Source organism: Genypterus blacodes, unplaced genomic scaffold (genome assembly GCF_046128005.1).
Source record: "Genypterus blacodes isolate CSIRO-AG114 ecotype Tasmania unplaced genomic scaffold, CSIRO-AGI_Gbla_v1 ptg000118l_1, whole genome shotgun sequence".
NCBI classification, from domain to species: domain Eukaryota; kingdom Metazoa; phylum Chordata; class Actinopteri; order Ophidiiformes; family Ophidiidae; genus Genypterus; species Genypterus blacodes.
Window position 1 is genome coordinate 1,545,202 of NW_027466921.1, and position 16,715 is coordinate 1,561,916.

Here is a 16,715-nt window from a genome sequence, read left to right on the forward strand (position 1 = left end):
TAACTCCTTCATACGTAAAGGCAGAGAAACCATTCAAGCATTTTTCAGGCCTTCACTCTTCAAGCTCTCAGTCGCCCGTCCAGTTTTTTTTCAGATATCGCAAGTTTTAAATATTTTTTTTAGAATTTTCAGCCTTCTCCATGTGTGTGTATTGCTTCCCGTTCGAGTGGAGGTAAGTTGAAGCTGATTGGCTGACAGCTCCACACTCTAAATTCAGCTGCTGGAAATTTCAACTTCAAAAATGTGTTCAACTCTTAATAACTTCCACAAATTTGAGACTTCACAAACAACACATACATAGACATAGACATGTCCTCTTTCAGAATATGTATATTGTTCAAGTGTAGTTTTTACTCTTTCTGTCTTAAAGCAACAACTGGTGCTGAATATTCCCCATATAGCCCAACGTCATTTGACTGACATTTTCAGAGGGAGAAAACGGATTTCGGTCTTTGTGCTTCTCATGTTCCAACCCAGTTGTTCTACATGTAGTAATGAGGCATTCAGACTGATTTAGTTTGGTGTCTCTGCTTAATGTCTTGACTCAGATGCACAAACATCCAAAGAAAATCGCTGAAATCACTCCCCCAGTTTGCCTGGACTGGGAAACCCAAATCATCTATTCTAAAGTAAATAAACTCCAAATTTCTGCAGCCTGCTTTTCCTGTTTTCATCAGGGCTCACAGTATAAAGTTTCCCTGTACTCTGGAGTGGACACCATAACATTTTGAGGTAGGTATAATGGGATTACTACAGTTATACGTGGAACAGTCTGGACCCTACAGCACACTGAGTGACTACAGACACAGTTGTGAGGAGTGGGGGGTCTTTGGTCCTGCTGGGGGTGCAAAGCACGAGTAGACCCTTCAGAGGGGGGTAAGGTGTTTAAGTAATGGAGGCCTGGGAAGCTCTGTGTTAAATGACGGGGTCACCAGGTGTTTCAAAGCACTTAATTCTTTATAATAGGATTACCTATTACTAAGGATTACCAGCTGGGACGCACCAGGCAGCTGCCTCGGCGTAGTGCACACTATTCACGCAGAGGTTTACAGCCATGTTTGCTTCAGAGAGATACAGCAAATGCATCGTATTTGACTTAAAGTAATCAGATAATCCACGGGGGCAATGTACTGAATACATTTCCGCGCTGTATTGTAAACGGGGTCTTCATGGGGCTGCTGGATAAACTGTCAGGCTGGCTCGGCCTAAGAAAGAAAGAGGTGAACGTGTTGTGTTTGGGACTGGACAACTGCGGCAAAACCACCATCATCAACCAACTTAAACCTGCTAATGTAAGTACACCACACGGATAATGATCCTTCATATTTATGCATATTTTAATGTTCTCCTTAAAATGTTAAGTGCGGAATCATGTGCGCCTTGACTATTTACAAGCTCACAGAGCCCTGTGAAGTTAACCGCAATCATTTGCTGATTGCTTGTTTTCAGCATTCAAATCTTTTAGGCCCATTGTCACACGAGTGGAAACATGCTAGTCAGGTAAAACCGCCAGACCAAACTTTATTCATAATACTTCTACTAAACCTTGTTGACATACTTTTGTCATTACTCGTCCATCTCTTGTGTGTTTGCATTTGTGTGTGTGTGAATCCAGACACGGGCACAAGACATAGTCCCAACAATCGGCCTCAACATTGAGAAATTCAAAAGCTCGAGGTAGAAATTTATATGCAGTCAGAACATTGTTACTTTAGGTAGTTTACAGTTCTAAATGTCATAATCTCTCTCTCTCTGGTTGCAGTTTGTCCTTCACAGTCTTTGACATGTCGGGACAGAGCAGATACAGAAACCTGTGGGAGCATTACTACAAGTAAGAGACGCACCTAGGGACGAGCACAAGCACCATCAAATATGACAATATATTAACATTGTTACATGTTACATTTTAGTCCTGACTTCTTCTATTGTCCTCCACAGAGAGAGTCACGCCATCATATTTGTCATTGACAGCGGTGACGAACTGAGGACGGTCGTTGCCAAAGAGGAGTTGTATACGCTTCTGAACCATGAAGGTATGTTTATGCTTGACATGTTTAGGCGTCCCCATTGACCAAACCTTTTATAAAATATCACATGGATCATGATCTTGTTGTCATGTCTGTGGTGTGATGGAGAGGATGGTGAGGGAAACAACAGGATTAGCCCACCCATATGTAAATTGAAGATAGTGCTGAAATCATCTACTAGACTGACAGCAATCAATTCTTAACTTCAACTTGTTGTTTGTTGATGACACTCTTCCCTCTTTGTCTGTCCAGATATTCAAAACAGAAGGATACCTGTGTTGTTCTTTGCAAACAAGATGGATCTGCGGGACGCCATGTCTTCTGTCAAGGTCTCGCAGCTGCTCTGTTTGGAGAACATCAAAGACAAACCCTGGCACATCTGGTAAAGAAAACATGCTGTTAAATCCAAAGAGACAATATTTAACTTGTAAAATCCTCTGTATGCCTCGCAAACAAATGCTGAAGAGTCTTTGAAGAAGAAACCAAACTTCCGTGGCCTCTGTAGGTGATCAGGAGTATTTACTCAAGACTTTCACGAGTTACAGCTTCATCTTTTGCGTGTGTGTGACAGTAAAGCTATCACTTCTGTATTTCTGTTACTTCTTACCCGTTCTATGCTCTATTTATTTTGCACTGCATTCTTCTCTGTCTGGGTTCCTAACTGTTTAAACAGTAACAGGATGCACGGTCACCTTATTCCAATAGTGCCAATCCCCCTTTCGTGACAGGTTTACTCATTAGACAGATGGGAGGCAGATGGATTAAGAGTGAGACGGGTTTGAAGGAGAAAAAGGATGGATGAGAAAGAGATGGTGTGTCACTTGGCACTTCACTTGTTTTTCAGCCCCAGTAATGCCATCAAAGGAGAGGGCCTGCAGGAGGGAGTGGACTGGCTACAAGGTAAAGTATATTTATCAGTCAATCCTGCTAAAACCTGAGAGAAATGTACATTAAGAAGTCATTTGAAAGGTGTTTTTCTTTTCTTTTTTTTTCCTTACTTGTAGAACAAATTGCACAGTGAGTATCCTCAAGTATCAACATGTTAAGTGTCTATGTTGATTGATCGTATCATGTGCCATTATGTGCAGAAGTCTTATAGTTGTTGTAGCATTATAGTTTGTGTTTCCTGACTTTACCAAGGCTGGAGCACATTGTGGCCTCTAAGATCAGTCACTAGTGTTTCCATTTCCTGGTTTGCTTCTGTTAATCCATCACCCAAAACACATTACAGTTTTAAAGTGACCTATTTATAGACAAGCTCAAAAAAACAACCCCAAGACAGCGGAAAACCTTTAAATCATAAAAACAAACATTCCCGTGTTTCAGTCAGCCATTTTTTTTCAATTTGCAACTTTTAATTGTCCAATAAAGAAATCCCACTACTGTTTGGAATTCTGGTGAAGTTGATGTTTTATTGGTTTCGTATCCAAACCCTTTAGAGAGCACATAGGAAGTACACACACTCTGAAATTACACATAAAAATAACAGTTTGTTGTGTTTTTTCCTCCAAACAGATCATATCAAAACGATGAGTGTTGAATGGAAATGAATGATTGATGAATGCCTGTGACCTCAGCCAGGGGGAAGCAACCACTGCATCACCGTTTGGAAGCACAGTTTGTAAAATGACATAAAGCCTTAAACTTCAGTGTCAAATGGTGGACTGCTACCTGCTTTAACATCATTCAGTCCTTAAATATTGATCATAGATAGGATAAATATTTTTTTTCAGTGTTTGTGTATGATTTTTGCTATAATGTGATTGTCTAAACTTTAAACTAACCATTGTTTCTGTATAGAAGGAATATATCCACATTTATATTTGAAGCTGTGCATTTGTGATGGAATGATGCATGCCCTTATGTCATGAACTTCAAGAATGTCTGTATATGCCGAATATTGACCCTCTTTGATGATAATAAAGGTTTGATACTTGGTGATTTTTTTTGTGTGTGGGAGAATAGCCACAAAATGCTGCATTAGCCTTTGTTTGTGTGCTACTGTGTTTTTGTTGCTCCTGGAAAAGTGTGTAAATGTAAACTGCCACTGTACACCAATTTGTGTTAGATTTCCAAACTTATCTGCAAGCCTCCCAAAGCCACTGTTACCTTATTTCATTTACAGTTAATGCTAGCAAGGAAGCTATATTGAATGCTACAGAAGCTAGCTTGCTAAACGCAGCCAGAGTGCCGCCATTGTTATGGTTTTATGTTATTCACAGTAACATTATTGGCAATCAAATTTACCAGATAACACATTCATACTCGTCACACTCATACATGAGGATGAAGATGATTTTTTGCTATAACTTTTAAAGCAAATGTAAAATAATGCTAGCTCTGCCTTTACGGGGTCAGCCCTATGTTCCCACAGCCCTATGTTCCCTCATTTCTAAGATTTTTTTCAATATTAGGCCCTATGTTCCCTCAGCCCTATGTTCCGTCATTTCTAATTAGGGTTAGGGTTGAGGTTAGGGTTATCTTATCTTAGAAATGAGGGAACATAGGGCCTAATTTTGAAAAAAAATCTCAGAAATGAGGGAACATAGGGCTGAGGGAACATAGGGCCTAATTTTGAAAAAAAATCTTAGAAATGAGGGAACATAGGGCTGAGGGAACATAGGGCCTAATTTTGAAAAAATCTTAGAAATGAGAGAACATATGGCCTAATTTTGAAAAAATCTTAGAAATGAGGGAATATAGGGCCTAATTTTGAAAAAAAATTAGAAATGAGGGAACATAGGGCCTAATTTTGAAAAAAGCTTAGAAATGAGGGAACATAGGGCTGAGGGAACATAGGGCTGTGGGAACATAGGGCTGAGGGAACATAGGGCTGAGGGAACATAGGCATGCTCCCCTCTTTACACATGACCTAGCAAGTCAAAATTAGCTAGCTAAACTGAAATAGATTAGCCCATAAATAATGGTTATCTACAATAGATGCATCAGAGTATGCCTTTGATGTTTTCTGTTTGTGTATGGTACACTCTAGATTTGACTGTATGGAAGCTAATGATACCTAGATATACCTTTTCTTTCCTTTCTATTTCTGTAATTGCTTCCAGCTGTTACACTTTTTGCTAAACAATCATTTGTTCCACATGTGCTTTTCAGGCATCTTCTGCCTTCAGACTGACTCAGTTCTGTCTCTCTGCTTAATTGGCGGAACCTGTTTATAAAAACTAGCAGCTTCAAAGGCTTTGAGCTTTAGCTGTGACTCCAACTGCTGATATGATTATTATCACGAGAGAGAGGGAGGGAGGGAGTTTAGATTTTTTAGGTGTTAGTTAACGTCTTACAGTCAAAACATGTTTGTCACATGAGGAAGTACACCGGTAAATGTTTAACTACCCTTGACAATGAGGAGGTTATTGCTTTCCAGCCAGCTGACACGTTTGTCATGTTGTCCATTATGTGCCAACAGGTTTGGTTACTGTGCCCGGTGAGCTGAAGTCAAACATTACATTGTCCATCATAGTTGTCCATAATTGTCCAAATATTAGCTCAGTAAAGTTTTTTAGCACTTATTATCACACAGTGGCCCCACAGCTGGATGTGCTCCATCAACACGTCATTTCATTCTGTTCGAAAAATACCCTGCAGAGCTGTGGGGGGGGAAAGCTTTATCATTTTAAAGTTAGTGGTTTGTAACAGAACTCTCAGCTTGGGTGGTTTCTGTGAATGTTTAATTTCCTCTCCCGCTCCTTCCTGAGGGGCGGCGAGGCGCTTAACAAATCGACTGCTGTGCTTTGCCCTCCTGAGTCGAGCGTTAAACAGGTGAAGCTGAACACTGCTCTCATTAGTTACAGATACAGTCAGCCACCACTCACCAGAGACCCACACCGGAAAACTGCAAGATTCCAAAGCTTATTTCCTCCCAGCACCCCGGAGAGGCGTGAAGAATGTGACTGAATACAAGCTCGGTGGAATTATTGCGGCTGCCGTGGACCATGCAGCTAAGAGGAAGAATCTAGACATCTTCAGCTTGTGGGATTAAAGATTTATTTTAACTCTTTCCTTCATGTCTGGATACAACCGTGTAACTTAGTACAGTCATGTCCAACGTGGCTGTCCAGCTCCTAGGCTTCTTCCTGGGCCTGCTGGGGTTTATTGGCACTACAGTTGCAACTCTGCTCCCGCACTGGCGCAGCACAGCCCATGTGGGCGCCAACATCATCACGGCCACGTCTTATATGAAAGGCCTGTGGATGGAGTGTGTGTGGCACAGCACAGGCATCTATCAGTGTGAGATACACCGATCTTTGCTGGCTCTGCCGGCTGACCTGCAGGTAGGACTTGAAATTCTTTCATGCCCAAGCACCATGTTATCATGACCACACAGCAGCTGATTGATTAAAAGGCTTTTTCTGTTCTACATTAGGCTGCTCGGGCACTCATGGTGCTTTCTTGTATTACCTCTGTCCTGGCTACTGTGGTTTCTGTGATGGGAATGAAGTGTACCCGCTTTGCCCGTGGCTCCATGACCAAGACCGCCTTTGCGCTGAGTGGAGGGATTTGCTTTCTTTGTGCCGGTGTCCTCTGCCTGGTCACTGTGTCGTGGACCACCCATGATGTCATTTTAGATTTCTATGACCCGTTTCTTCACAGTGCGATGAAGTACGAGATTGGCCTCGCTGTTTATTTGGGCTTCGCTTCTGCTTGCCTCAGTCTGTTTGCAGGGGCGGTGCTGTGCTGGAACAGCAAAAACACCAACAGGTCCAACAGGTTGCCTCCTCATACACTGAGGAATCACCCATCATCACCTCCACCTGTCTTTGGCACCATGTATCCCCCTGCTCCCCGCTACAGGCCCCCTGAGGCTCTGAGGGATAACCGCGCCTCCTCACAGCTGTCCGCTTCCAGTGGATATATGATCAATAACTTTGTCTAAGACTGAAGAAAATAATGGAACGACTCAATACTGGCTTTAGCTTCTTTAACAAATACCATATTTGACGAAACATAAGATGTTACCAGGATTGTGCGATCCTGGCAAACATTTAAACCAAAGTGTAGAGGAAAACTGAAAAAACAGAACTTTACCTTGTGCTACTGAACGACCAGGAGGTGGCAGTATGTCTCTGCAGCTCAGAGGGTGTTTGTATAGGCTGTGTTTTTGAATTGAATAATTTGGAACAAAATCTTGAATATTTGCGTATTGTTTTTGATCACCTAGAGGTCAAATAACGGGTGACATAATACTTGGGCTGCGTAACACCAGCGCTGTTACTACCCCAAGTCAATCAACACCTGACGTCAAAAATAATCTGATTTGCATGAGGTTTTACTGAAACTGTAATGAAAAAAGGTAATCATTCACATTCCCTTATTTAGTATTTTGTGTTGTGGTTTGTAAGCTTTGTTAATGTTTCATGTTTGTTTGCAGATCTCATCAGGGAGCTTTCAGTAAAGCCTGTGACAGCCACTAGGTGGCGACAACAGACTATCAAGAATAAAGTCTAATGCCAAAGGTCGTTTAATTTTCATTTTATATTTTTATATATGTGCTTATAGGTATGTTTGTAAATATGTGCTAAATTGCAATATCTCGGCTGCTGTTTGTGTTCACTGTGTATCTGTACAGTCTGGCTGTTACTGCTAAGACAAGTAGACATTTTTCTGCAGTATATTTGTTAGAAAACCTTCCCAATTACGTCTGCCCTTTGTCTGGCAGCCTGTCGCACACACTGGAAGTAAACTGGAGAACCTCTCACAATTTCAAACTAGTCACAATTCCACCTATCAGCCCCGTCAGCATCTCCATTTCCATTATGGAGCTAAATCATACCCCCGGCAGAACACAACGTGATTCATGTGCCCTCAAATGGAACTGTGCCTGAATAATACTGCAATAAAACTTAGAAAATGTCAGGAAAAAAAGTCCCTTTATTTTGAAAATATTGAGGTGATTTTAAAATAGAAGCAAGCATTGTGCTGCTGAGAACAATCATCTCAATTAATCGATTAATAAAAAACAAATCTGCCTTAATCGGTTTACAAGTGTGAGAAACATGCAAGTGCCAATTCACGAGTCTCCATTTCAGCACCATGGACAGTTACTGCTCCTCTAAAAGAACACATTGTAGGATCACATAGCAAAATTATTATCACTATCATCAAAAATAAAACTTATACACTTTCTGTGTCAAACATGTAGTATTCTGTCCATAAAAAGGCAACAAAATACAGCAAATGTTTTATAACATCACCCAAACAGTCTATGAGTCATGAATCACTCGCTCAAGTTTATTCAGGGAGAATTTGGTCTTCAAACACAAAGACTTTGCGGAGTGGATTTATGCTTTATGGGACCACAGCATTGCAGGGAGCCACCGGGCCATAAATGAAAGAGTCAACCTATACATACATGAAACTTTAGTTATACCTGCAACACTTCCAGGACAGGAGTGGCGTCTGTGGAATAAATGCAATGCTTTGGCCGTAAAGCATGCGCGGCCTGAGCGAGAGCATCAATCAGACCTGAAATGTAACCTGGCAAAGTCCAGGTTTCATTCCTTGCCGATATAATATGATGATATTGGAAAGCTTTTCCCGGGGAGGCTGTGCGTCATGCCACTCTCTATTAGAGGCTATTTTCGTCCTGCCCTGGAAGACATTCATCCACCATCTACCCACCCTGACAGCACCCAATAAACCCACCACTCCCATCCATCTCCAACCCCCCCCTCTCTCTCTATCCCTCTTTCTCTCTCCCTCTCCCTCTCCCTCTCTCTCTCTCTCCCTCTCTCTCTCTCTGACTAACACTGGTGACTTAAAAACAACATAAGGGAATTGGGTTTGGTCGTTCCATGGATTTACAAGGTAGAACTTTAAAATTCAATATTCTACCAACATCCACTTTCTGTTCCTTTTTGGATTTGGAATTGTTGTCCACTCAGCTGCATTGAGACTGATCCTGGCAATAAAAGGTAAGATCCTGACACTTTCTTATATTTTCTTCCTTGGGAATGCTGTTGACTGAATCTAAGTGTGCTTGATCAGAATGACAGATGAGGATTTACAGGATAATCAATAGTCCACTGGCCTCCTGGAGAGATGGTTCAGCGTAATGGGGACCTCGAAATGCCACGTTTGATTGTAGTGATGCAGCACCTTCGACAAAAACACCTCATGTGTCCTCTTTAGTTCTGCTTTGGTTAATGGCTCGCGTTTGTTTGCTTGTTTGACGGTGTGTCAAGTTTGGAAAATGACTTTTACGCACGAGTAACAAAGGGAACAAAAGTCTGTCTGCAGCGATTTCTATCATAATGTACAATGCAGACTAGTTTGTATTTTTCTGATTGACTGGAATGGAGCAGACTTCACTTATGTGACGGGAGGGGAGACGTGCCTGCATGTGGAGTTGAAGTATCCAGAAACAGCAAACCGCGCGTAAAAGCTGAACGAAAACCTCCACACTCTTCCACTTCCTCCCATCAAGTTTGCCATTTTACCGAATCGTTTGACTTGACTGGGATGCCGGTTCTTCCTCGTCCTCTGCTGTGTTGTCGTTGTCCAGTGGGCACGGTAAGGCGCGGCTGCTCTTTTTACATACCGACAAATCAAAATATCTTCTTTAAAGCGAAACGACACGGCAACACAAACAACAACACAGATCGCAACAAAATCTGTCTTTGCTGTTCAGTGTTCAGCCTCTGAACAAAACTGAGGCGTTCATTTGGTCGCTTTGGAACTTTATGTGCTTTATTTAATTTGTTGCGTTAAGCGTAAATGTGGTTTGATATGATGTTATTTTGGATAAATCGACAACGGAGGCGAAACTATAATATGAACTCATTGTTTTTTAGTGTTAATGTGGATGATTGTGGACACTCTTTATAATCTGAGTGTAAGGAATCTGTGATAATTCTTACTTTGTGGTGTATTTACTGTACAGAATCTGGGCGTAATATGCTTTGATTGCTCTGGGAAGGTGTGGCCGCTTTCCACTCCAGTCTAATCAAGTGGCCATGGAGCTTCACCACCTCAGTCTGTCAGTCTGTCCCTCACTCTGTCCCTCTGTCCGTCCTGCAGGTTCCCTTCATGAGATTCCGGTCCTCGGCGCGCAGTAGAACTTGATCTCGGGGGGGAAAGGGAAGGGAAGAGAAGATGGCCATCCACGCGGAGGGAATCGTGGCTATCGTGCTCTTCTATGTGCTCATCCTGTTCGTGGGGATCTGGGCCGCGTGGAAGAACAAGAATTCCGGGGTGAGCGAGGGCACGGACCGGAGCGAGACCATCATGGTCGGGGGGAGGGACATCGGACTGTTCGTCGGTGGATTCACAATGACCGGTGAGCTGGTCAACTATCCACTTGAGTTCGTGTTTTTTACTTTGAAGGAAGTGTTGATAAATTGCTTGGGACCAAGTTAACATCCATTTGGTCATTTAAGTGTAAAGATGCGGCAGTTTTTTACGCACAGAAAGCACTGAGCTGGAAATCTCTGTAATGTCAATATTCCCAATCTCACTTATATTCATGAAATTTCTGGGCACACTGAGAAGTAATAATTAATGAAACTGTTTAGGAAGCAGCATTCGCCTTAATGTAATTATTGGATGGGTCCCAAAGGAGCTGTTTGAGATTTGCTTGCTTGCTGAACCACCAAACTGCATTCATTTAGATAAAATGTCCTTGTAATCACAGCAGATGCTCATGAATTGTTCTTTATCGAATTCTTGCTAATGGGATTGAGTTGTTCTGACTTTTGCGTGGCCTATAAGCAAATCAGATTTGTGAAAAATGGTCTGGGCTGGAATCTAGTTAGAGACATTTTCTGCACAGTCAAATGCTTCTTCTGTGTAGTGATTCTGTTTTGTGGCATTTACACAAAGCAGATTGTAGACACTTCCAGGTATAGAGCCACATACTGGCAGCCCGAGACAGCCGTTATTCAATCATTTTATGTCATTCGTTGAAAAACCTGCATGTTTGACTGATTGTGTTGTTGTGTTTACAGCGACGTGGGTGGGTGGGGGCTACATCAACGGGACAGCAGAGTACGTGTACCTGCCAGACTTTGGCCTGGCCTGGGCACAAGCACCCTTTGGGTACGCCCTCAGTCTGGTAGTAGGTAAGAACCAATGAGTGTATAGATGTGGACATCACATAGAGTGTGTGGTTTTATTAATGGCACTGTAAAACAATCACCATGCTTTAGGTTTTAACTACAATGTGTCAATGTGTTGCTTTATAGCCTCAAAATTTAGCCTGATTTAATATGTTAACACTATTGTAAAGTGTGTGTAGTCAAATTAAATCCACTTCCTGGAACGTTGCCTTACAATGTATGACATCATTTAGGGGGCCTATTTTTTGCCAAGCCCATGCGTTCGCGTGGCTACGTCACCATGCTGGATCCCTTTCAGCAGCTGTATGGGAAGAGAATGGGGGGCCTGCTCTTCATCCCTGCCCTGATGGGGGAAATCTTCTGGTCTGCAGCCATTCTCTCTGCTCTGGGTAGGCGATCATCCAGAGGGATCACTTTAACAGCAGCACCTGCACTGTAGTCTAATGAGTTGCTTGTTTCTTCTTGGGTGCAGGAGCCACTCTGAGTGTGATCGTGGACATAAACATCAACATGTCGGTGGTGATTTCTGCAATGATAGCCATCTTCTACACCCTCGTAGGAGGACTGTACTCCGTCGCCTACACAGACGTGGTCCAGCTGTTCTGTATTTTTGTGGGCCTGGTGAGTTTCAGAGTGAAGATTAGCATCCACACAGGTCAGAGAACACTAAGCTGACAGACAATGACTGAGGGGCAGAATGTTATATCACATTGGTGTTAAGTCAGGTTCTAAGGAAAAGACAATAGCCAATATGGTAGCAATATATGGAGACATGTATTGTGATAATATATGGAGACATAAATGCTTGAACTACATGGAGACATATACTGTATGTATCTGTATCCTAAACTATAACACATTCAAACTGTTTTAAAATACTTTATTTTTTGATTGAATCCAGTGGATTGTGTGTATGTAATATGAAAGGGTCATTTCTTGTACCAAAGCAACAGAGAAAACCTACAGAGTATATCACAATATACACTTTCTGATCTCCCTCTTCATCAGTGGATCAGCGTGCCCTTTGCCCTGTCAAACCCTGCTGTATCAGACATCAGCATCTCAGCCAAGGAGGTCATCCATCAGTCCCCCTGGTTGGGGAAGATTGAGCCTGAAGACAGGTGGCTGTGGGCGGACAACTTTTTTTTGCTGGTAAGTCGGTACTTCGATGTTCAAAGACCTGCCGCAGTGACATTCAGATTCAGAGCTGTGTCGGTCGTGGTCTAGCCCAGATGGGTTTTCCATCCTGGTCTCTCTGGATCAGCTGATGAAGTCTTGGGGGCTCCAAGATCTTGACTGGCTAACAGATCAGGACCAGGATTGAGAACCCAGGCTCAGACAGTTCTGCCTTGGTTTGGCGTCTGTATTGACTCTGGTGTCTCTGTTTCTAGATCTTGGGGGGGATTCCCTGGCAGGTCTATTTTCAACGGGTTCTCTCTGCCTCTTCAGCTACTTACGCCCAGGTCCTCTCCTTCCTTGCCGCCTTCGGCTGCTTGGTCATGGCCGTACCGTCCGTCCTTATAGGAGCCATAGGTGCATCTACTGGTAAATACACACACACACAAACACATACACAGAGAGAGAAAGGGATTTAGTAGTTAATGAAACATCACAGGACAATTGAAACGTCCAGGAATCCGATTCTTTATTCAAACAAGAACCTCTGATCAAAGGGAAGCAGCTGCCTAGTTGGCGTGTTTACACAACAGCACTCTTTTCAGATGTGTTAATGCGGGTGCAGCCGGTGTCTGGAGAGTAAACAACGGCAGACACGTCCCGTCGTATGGGGCTGAGGAAAGAGCCATCAGACCATGCTGGTTTAGTGAATATTACATCTGAAGAGAAGCTAATTAATTTGGCTCTGCTGAAGCTTCTCATGCAAACCGCTGCTAATCAGCTGATGCCTGTCAGTGTCCAGAGGAGAGAGAGACAGAAGAGACAGCCATAAAAACAGCAAATGGTGGCAAGTGCGAATAGAAACTGACTGAGCTCCTCTCCTGAAAGTCGTTGTTGGACATCATCACAGGAACCAAACCCTAAATCAAAGCAGTAATAATAGACGCTATAAAATCGACACATTCATTAGAAGATTGTTGTACATTTTGACAGTTTTCCAATGTTTTGCTCCAGACTGGAACCAGACCTCATATGGACCCATCGCTCCTAAAGATAAGGATGAATCAGACATGATCCTTCCCATTGTGCTCCAGCACCTCTGCCCCTCCTACATCTCCTTCTTCGGTCTGGGCGCGGTGTCGGCCGCTGTTATGTCCTCAGCAGACTCATCCATTCTGTCGGCCAGCTCCATGTTTGCCAGGAACATCTATCAGCTTGCCTTCCGACAGTCGGTGAGAGAAGCAACACTAACACACGTCGGCACAGTTTGAACCATCAGTCCTCCGATCGATAAATCAATTTTAGCTCCATTTCAGCAGTTTACGGGATGTGTTTTCTTGCAAAAAAAGAGAGACAAATTTCATTTGATCTACAGTGTTGGGTAGGCTACTTTGAAATGTTTCAAACTACAAGCTACCACAGATTTAAGGTAGCTCCTCTACACTGCAGTAGGCACCTAGGAAAAGGTAGCTTAATATATTGAAGCTGCTACGTGCAGCTTTAAAAAATATTTTGCGGTTTTACTCTCAAAGCAAATAAGCAGAAAAGCGTGGAAAACAATATTTAAAAAATATAAAAATACAATACAATACAATTACAGCATGATTTGACAAGGAGCCTATTTGTTATTTTTTCATCTACAAATTTGACATGTACAAGAGGCAATCTCTACTCTCACTCTCTCTCTCAGGCAGTAATTCAGGATATTAATCACATCCACAGTTTGAGTGACAGCTAAAGCTCAACTCTTCCGTTGGAGTTGGCGTTTGTGTATAAACAACAGGTGCAGCCAATTAAGCAGAGACACAGAGCTGAGTCAATCTGAAGGCAGAAGATGACTGAAAACCTAATGTGGAACAACTGATTCTCACACAAAAACTGTAACTGCTGGAAGCAATCAGCAATTACATATCAAATCACGTTTTGGGCTTTTGTTAGCATTTATCTACCAAAACTCTACTAACATCAGATCATCTTACATCTATCAGTTATAATAGAGTGTCTCCCTCTCTCTCTATTTGTCTTTCTTTCTCTCTCTCTCTCTCTCTCTCTCTCTCTCTCTCTCTCTCTCTCTCTCCCTCTTTTTCTCTCTTTCTCTCTCTCTCTCTCTCTCTCTCCCTCTCTTTCTCTCTTTCTCTCTCTCTCTCTCTCTCTCTCTCTCTCTCTCTCTCTCTCTCTCTCTCTCCTCTCTCTCTTGCCCTCCAGGCTTCAGACAATGAGATCGTGTGGGTGATGCGATTCACCATCTTTGTGTTCGGCGCTCTGGCCACGGCCATGGCGTTGCTGACGGGCTCAGTGTACGGCCTGTGGTACCTGAGCTCTGACCTGGTCTACGTCATCATCTTCCCCCAGCTCCTCAGCGTCCTGTTTGTCAAAGGCACCAATACATATGGCTCTGTGGCCGGCTACGTCTTTGGTCTTTTGCTGCGTATCGGGGGAGGGGAGCCTTACCTCAAGTTGCCTCCTTTCATCTACTACCCTGGCTGGGTAGTCCAGGAGAGGGTCCATCACCTTACTGGGGATACAGAGCACTTTGTCCAGCAGAGGTTCCCATTCAAATCCATGTCCATGCTGGCTTCCTTCTTGGCAAATGTGGCCTTTTCCTACCTGACTAAGTATCTGTTTGAAAGCGGTATGCTCTCACACAAGTATGACTTCTTGGACGCCGTAATGTCCAAGCATAGCAAGGAGATCATGGACAAGACGACGCTGGTGAGCAACCACGACAACATCATTCTTTCAGAGATGGCGCCGGTGACGCAGACCCTGGGCGCATCACTCGCTGGGACCTTCACCAACGCGGAGATCCTCAGCGATGATGAGGAGTCCAGTCCAGAGGCTTTTCACGAAGAAAAGTAGGAAGCAAAGGCACAAGGAAGAGTTGAACCAAGGAATTTGAAGAAGGAGGAATATTCAAAGAGGCATGAACATTCTTTAGGAGAGTAGGCACCGATGTAGACGCATCAGACGAAATCTGTCGTGGCTCCCAGGTGATCCCGCAAGTTTGTTTTATGCTGATGACATGGTGCTTCCTTCTTTTTTGTGATTCCTTGCCAAGAATCCAGGATGGCTGTTATCAATCAGCGGCGTGAAGCTTCCAAACCCATCGTTGTGTTTTTAAATCATCTCTTCTCTTTATGACAGGGGGGAAAAGCATCCCACTACTGTTGTTTTAGTGCTGCTATGGTGAAAAGAGGAACTTTAAAGGGAAAGTGACGGCAAAGAGCAAAGGACATGGACTCTGTGAGGAGGTCTGTAAAGGTCTGCTGTGTTTGTGAGTGTGTCTGCGTGTGTGTGTGTGTGTGTGTGTGTGTGTGTGTGTTCCCTCCAGAGGGTAAACGGGTTGAGTGAATGCTACAGAAACATTTATGACATGATTTTCATTCACAGGTAGTAAAATCACTTATAGAGCAATAATAATTTTAGGATCTGTTGTATCTGTAAAAACATAATACAGAATCTTTTGTCATTTTTAGAAACTTTTTTAACTTTTAACTGTCATACTTGCTCATGCTAGAAACGGCACATTTGCACTTACAATCCAATTTCCATGCAATGACAACATGGATTTAGCAACATTTGATGGTCATTGCTGGATTTCAAGTGTGTGTGCTTGCTCGAGTCGTCTCTCCTGCTTTGCTCTCATGCTGTTTAATGCTTCAGAAAGTGGTCAGCTGTAAGTTACAGCAAATATGATTGGTGGTAAAAATTGGTTCAAGTGTGTGTGTGTGTGTGTGTGCGCGCGTGTGTGTGATCAGTCGTCAATCTAAACCTTTATCGACTGAGCAGCCACAGCAGGTTAGTGGAGACAGGAAATAATTATTCCTCCAGGGATGGAATTAGTAGTGCCGGTTATCATTGATCCTGCCCCCCCGCTCCCCCCTTCTTCCTCCTCCTCCTCCTCCTCCTCCCCCTCCTTGATGGGCCCTCAGGACATTTGATTAATTCTGCAAAGAGGTTATAATTGGAGTGTGCGATGATTTATCCACGTTTGGGCAGCTTGTTGCACTGTAGGGAGGGATTGAAGTAAAACAGATATTAGATGATGCTGTGATTTTTGGCATTGTTCCGTGTTGATGTCGTCCAGTTGAGCTCTGTGTAAACATCTCCTCTCAACATTGTTGTAGTGTGTTGGTGTCTGTGTGTAGTCTTTTTCAAACGCGCCTTAATTGAAAGGTCAGCAGTGGGATCATTGTGTTCCCAAATGACCCCCAAAAGTCACAACTTCTTTCAGTTTGGGGTGGATCTGTGGTTTCGTTAGATCTTTACCCGAGCTTGAAGGGAATGTGAACCCTTTCGTGTGGCATAGCTACCTAGCATGGTGTGCTGATTCACAGGTGAAAAGACAACAAGGCAACAAGTTAACCACTTAAGCCCTGCGAGACAAATGCTACTTTAACACTGTGTTTTGTGCTTTCATGCCATTTTTTTGCCATTAGTATTGCATTTCTGGACCTTGGACATTTTCGAGGTCCAATTTCTCTAGAACGCACCCTAACGC

The 16,715-nt window shown here is 43.1% G+C and overlaps 3 protein-coding genes across 4 annotated transcripts; all 3 read left to right on the forward strand.

The window, feature by feature from the left end:
• Window positions 1-1,169: 1,169 nt before the first annotated feature.
• On the forward strand, window positions 1,170-3,577 carry LOC143009842 (ADP-ribosylation factor-like protein 6). Its single transcript, XM_076161938.1, has 8 exons — window positions 1,170-1,292; window positions 1,450-1,500; window positions 1,616-1,677; window positions 1,763-1,831; window positions 1,939-2,033; window positions 2,280-2,409; window positions 2,872-2,927; window positions 3,543-3,577. Exons 1-8 carry the CDS (start codon window positions 1,170-1,172, stop codon window positions 3,575-3,577), a joined length of 621 nt encoding a protein of 206 aa, XP_076018053.1.
• A 2,505-nt stretch (window positions 3,578-6,082) lies between these two features.
• On the forward strand, window positions 6,083-6,918 carry LOC143009915 (claudin-14-like). 2 transcript variants are annotated; one of them, XM_076162016.1, is made up of 3 exons: window positions 6,083-6,316; window positions 6,409-6,743; window positions 6,774-6,918. In XM_076162016.1, the coding sequence occupies exons 1-3, from the start codon at window positions 6,083-6,085 to the stop codon at window positions 6,916-6,918; spliced, it is 714 nt and encodes a 237-aa protein (XP_076018131.1). The 2 variants fall into 2 exon arrangements, with proteins under 2 accessions (XP_076018131.1, XP_076018130.1); XM_076162015.1 differs by having other exon boundaries at window positions 6,409-6,918.
• Window positions 6,919-10,136: 3,218 nt separating this feature from the next.
• Window positions 10,137-15,073, forward strand: LOC143009912 (high-affinity choline transporter 1-like). The gene is made up of 8 exons (XM_076162012.1): window positions 10,137-10,320; window positions 10,988-11,101; window positions 11,332-11,487; window positions 11,571-11,719; window positions 12,107-12,250; window positions 12,490-12,643; window positions 13,229-13,446; window positions 14,420-15,073. Exons 1-8 carry the CDS (start codon window positions 10,137-10,139, stop codon window positions 15,071-15,073), a joined length of 1,773 nt encoding a protein of 590 aa, XP_076018127.1.
• The last annotated feature ends 1,642 nt before the right edge of the window (window positions 15,074-16,715 follow it).

Coding starts and splice junctions, on each gene's coding strand:
- LOC143009842 (XM_076161938.1), top strand. CDS start 1,170: ATGGGGCTGCTGGATAAACTGTCAGGCTGGCTCGGCCTAAGAAAGAAA. Junction 1,293..1,449: donor ACCAACTTAAACCTGCTAAT/GTAAGTACACCA, acceptor GCTTGTTTTCAG/CATTCAAATCTTTTAGGCCC. Junction 2,928..3,542: donor GGGAGTGGACTGGCTACAAG/GTAAAGTATATT, acceptor TCCTCCAAACAG/ATCATATCAAAACGATGAGT.
- LOC143009915 (XM_076162015.1), top strand. CDS start 6,083: ATGTCCAACGTGGCTGTCCAGCTCCTAGGCTTCTTCCTGGGCCTGCTG. Junction 6,317..6,408: donor CTCTGCCGGCTGACCTGCAG/GTAGGACTTGAA, acceptor GTTCTACATTAG/GCTGCTCGGGCACTCATGGT.
- LOC143009912 (XM_076162012.1), top strand. CDS start 10,137: ATGGCCATCCACGCGGAGGGAATCGTGGCTATCGTGCTCTTCTATGTG. Junction 10,321..10,987: donor CGGTGGATTCACAATGACCG/GTGAGCTGGTCA, acceptor TTGTGTTTACAG/CGACGTGGGTGGGTGGGGGC. Junction 13,447..14,419: donor AGCTTGCCTTCCGACAGTCG/GTGAGAGAAGCA, acceptor CTTGCCCTCCAG/GCTTCAGACAATGAGATCGT.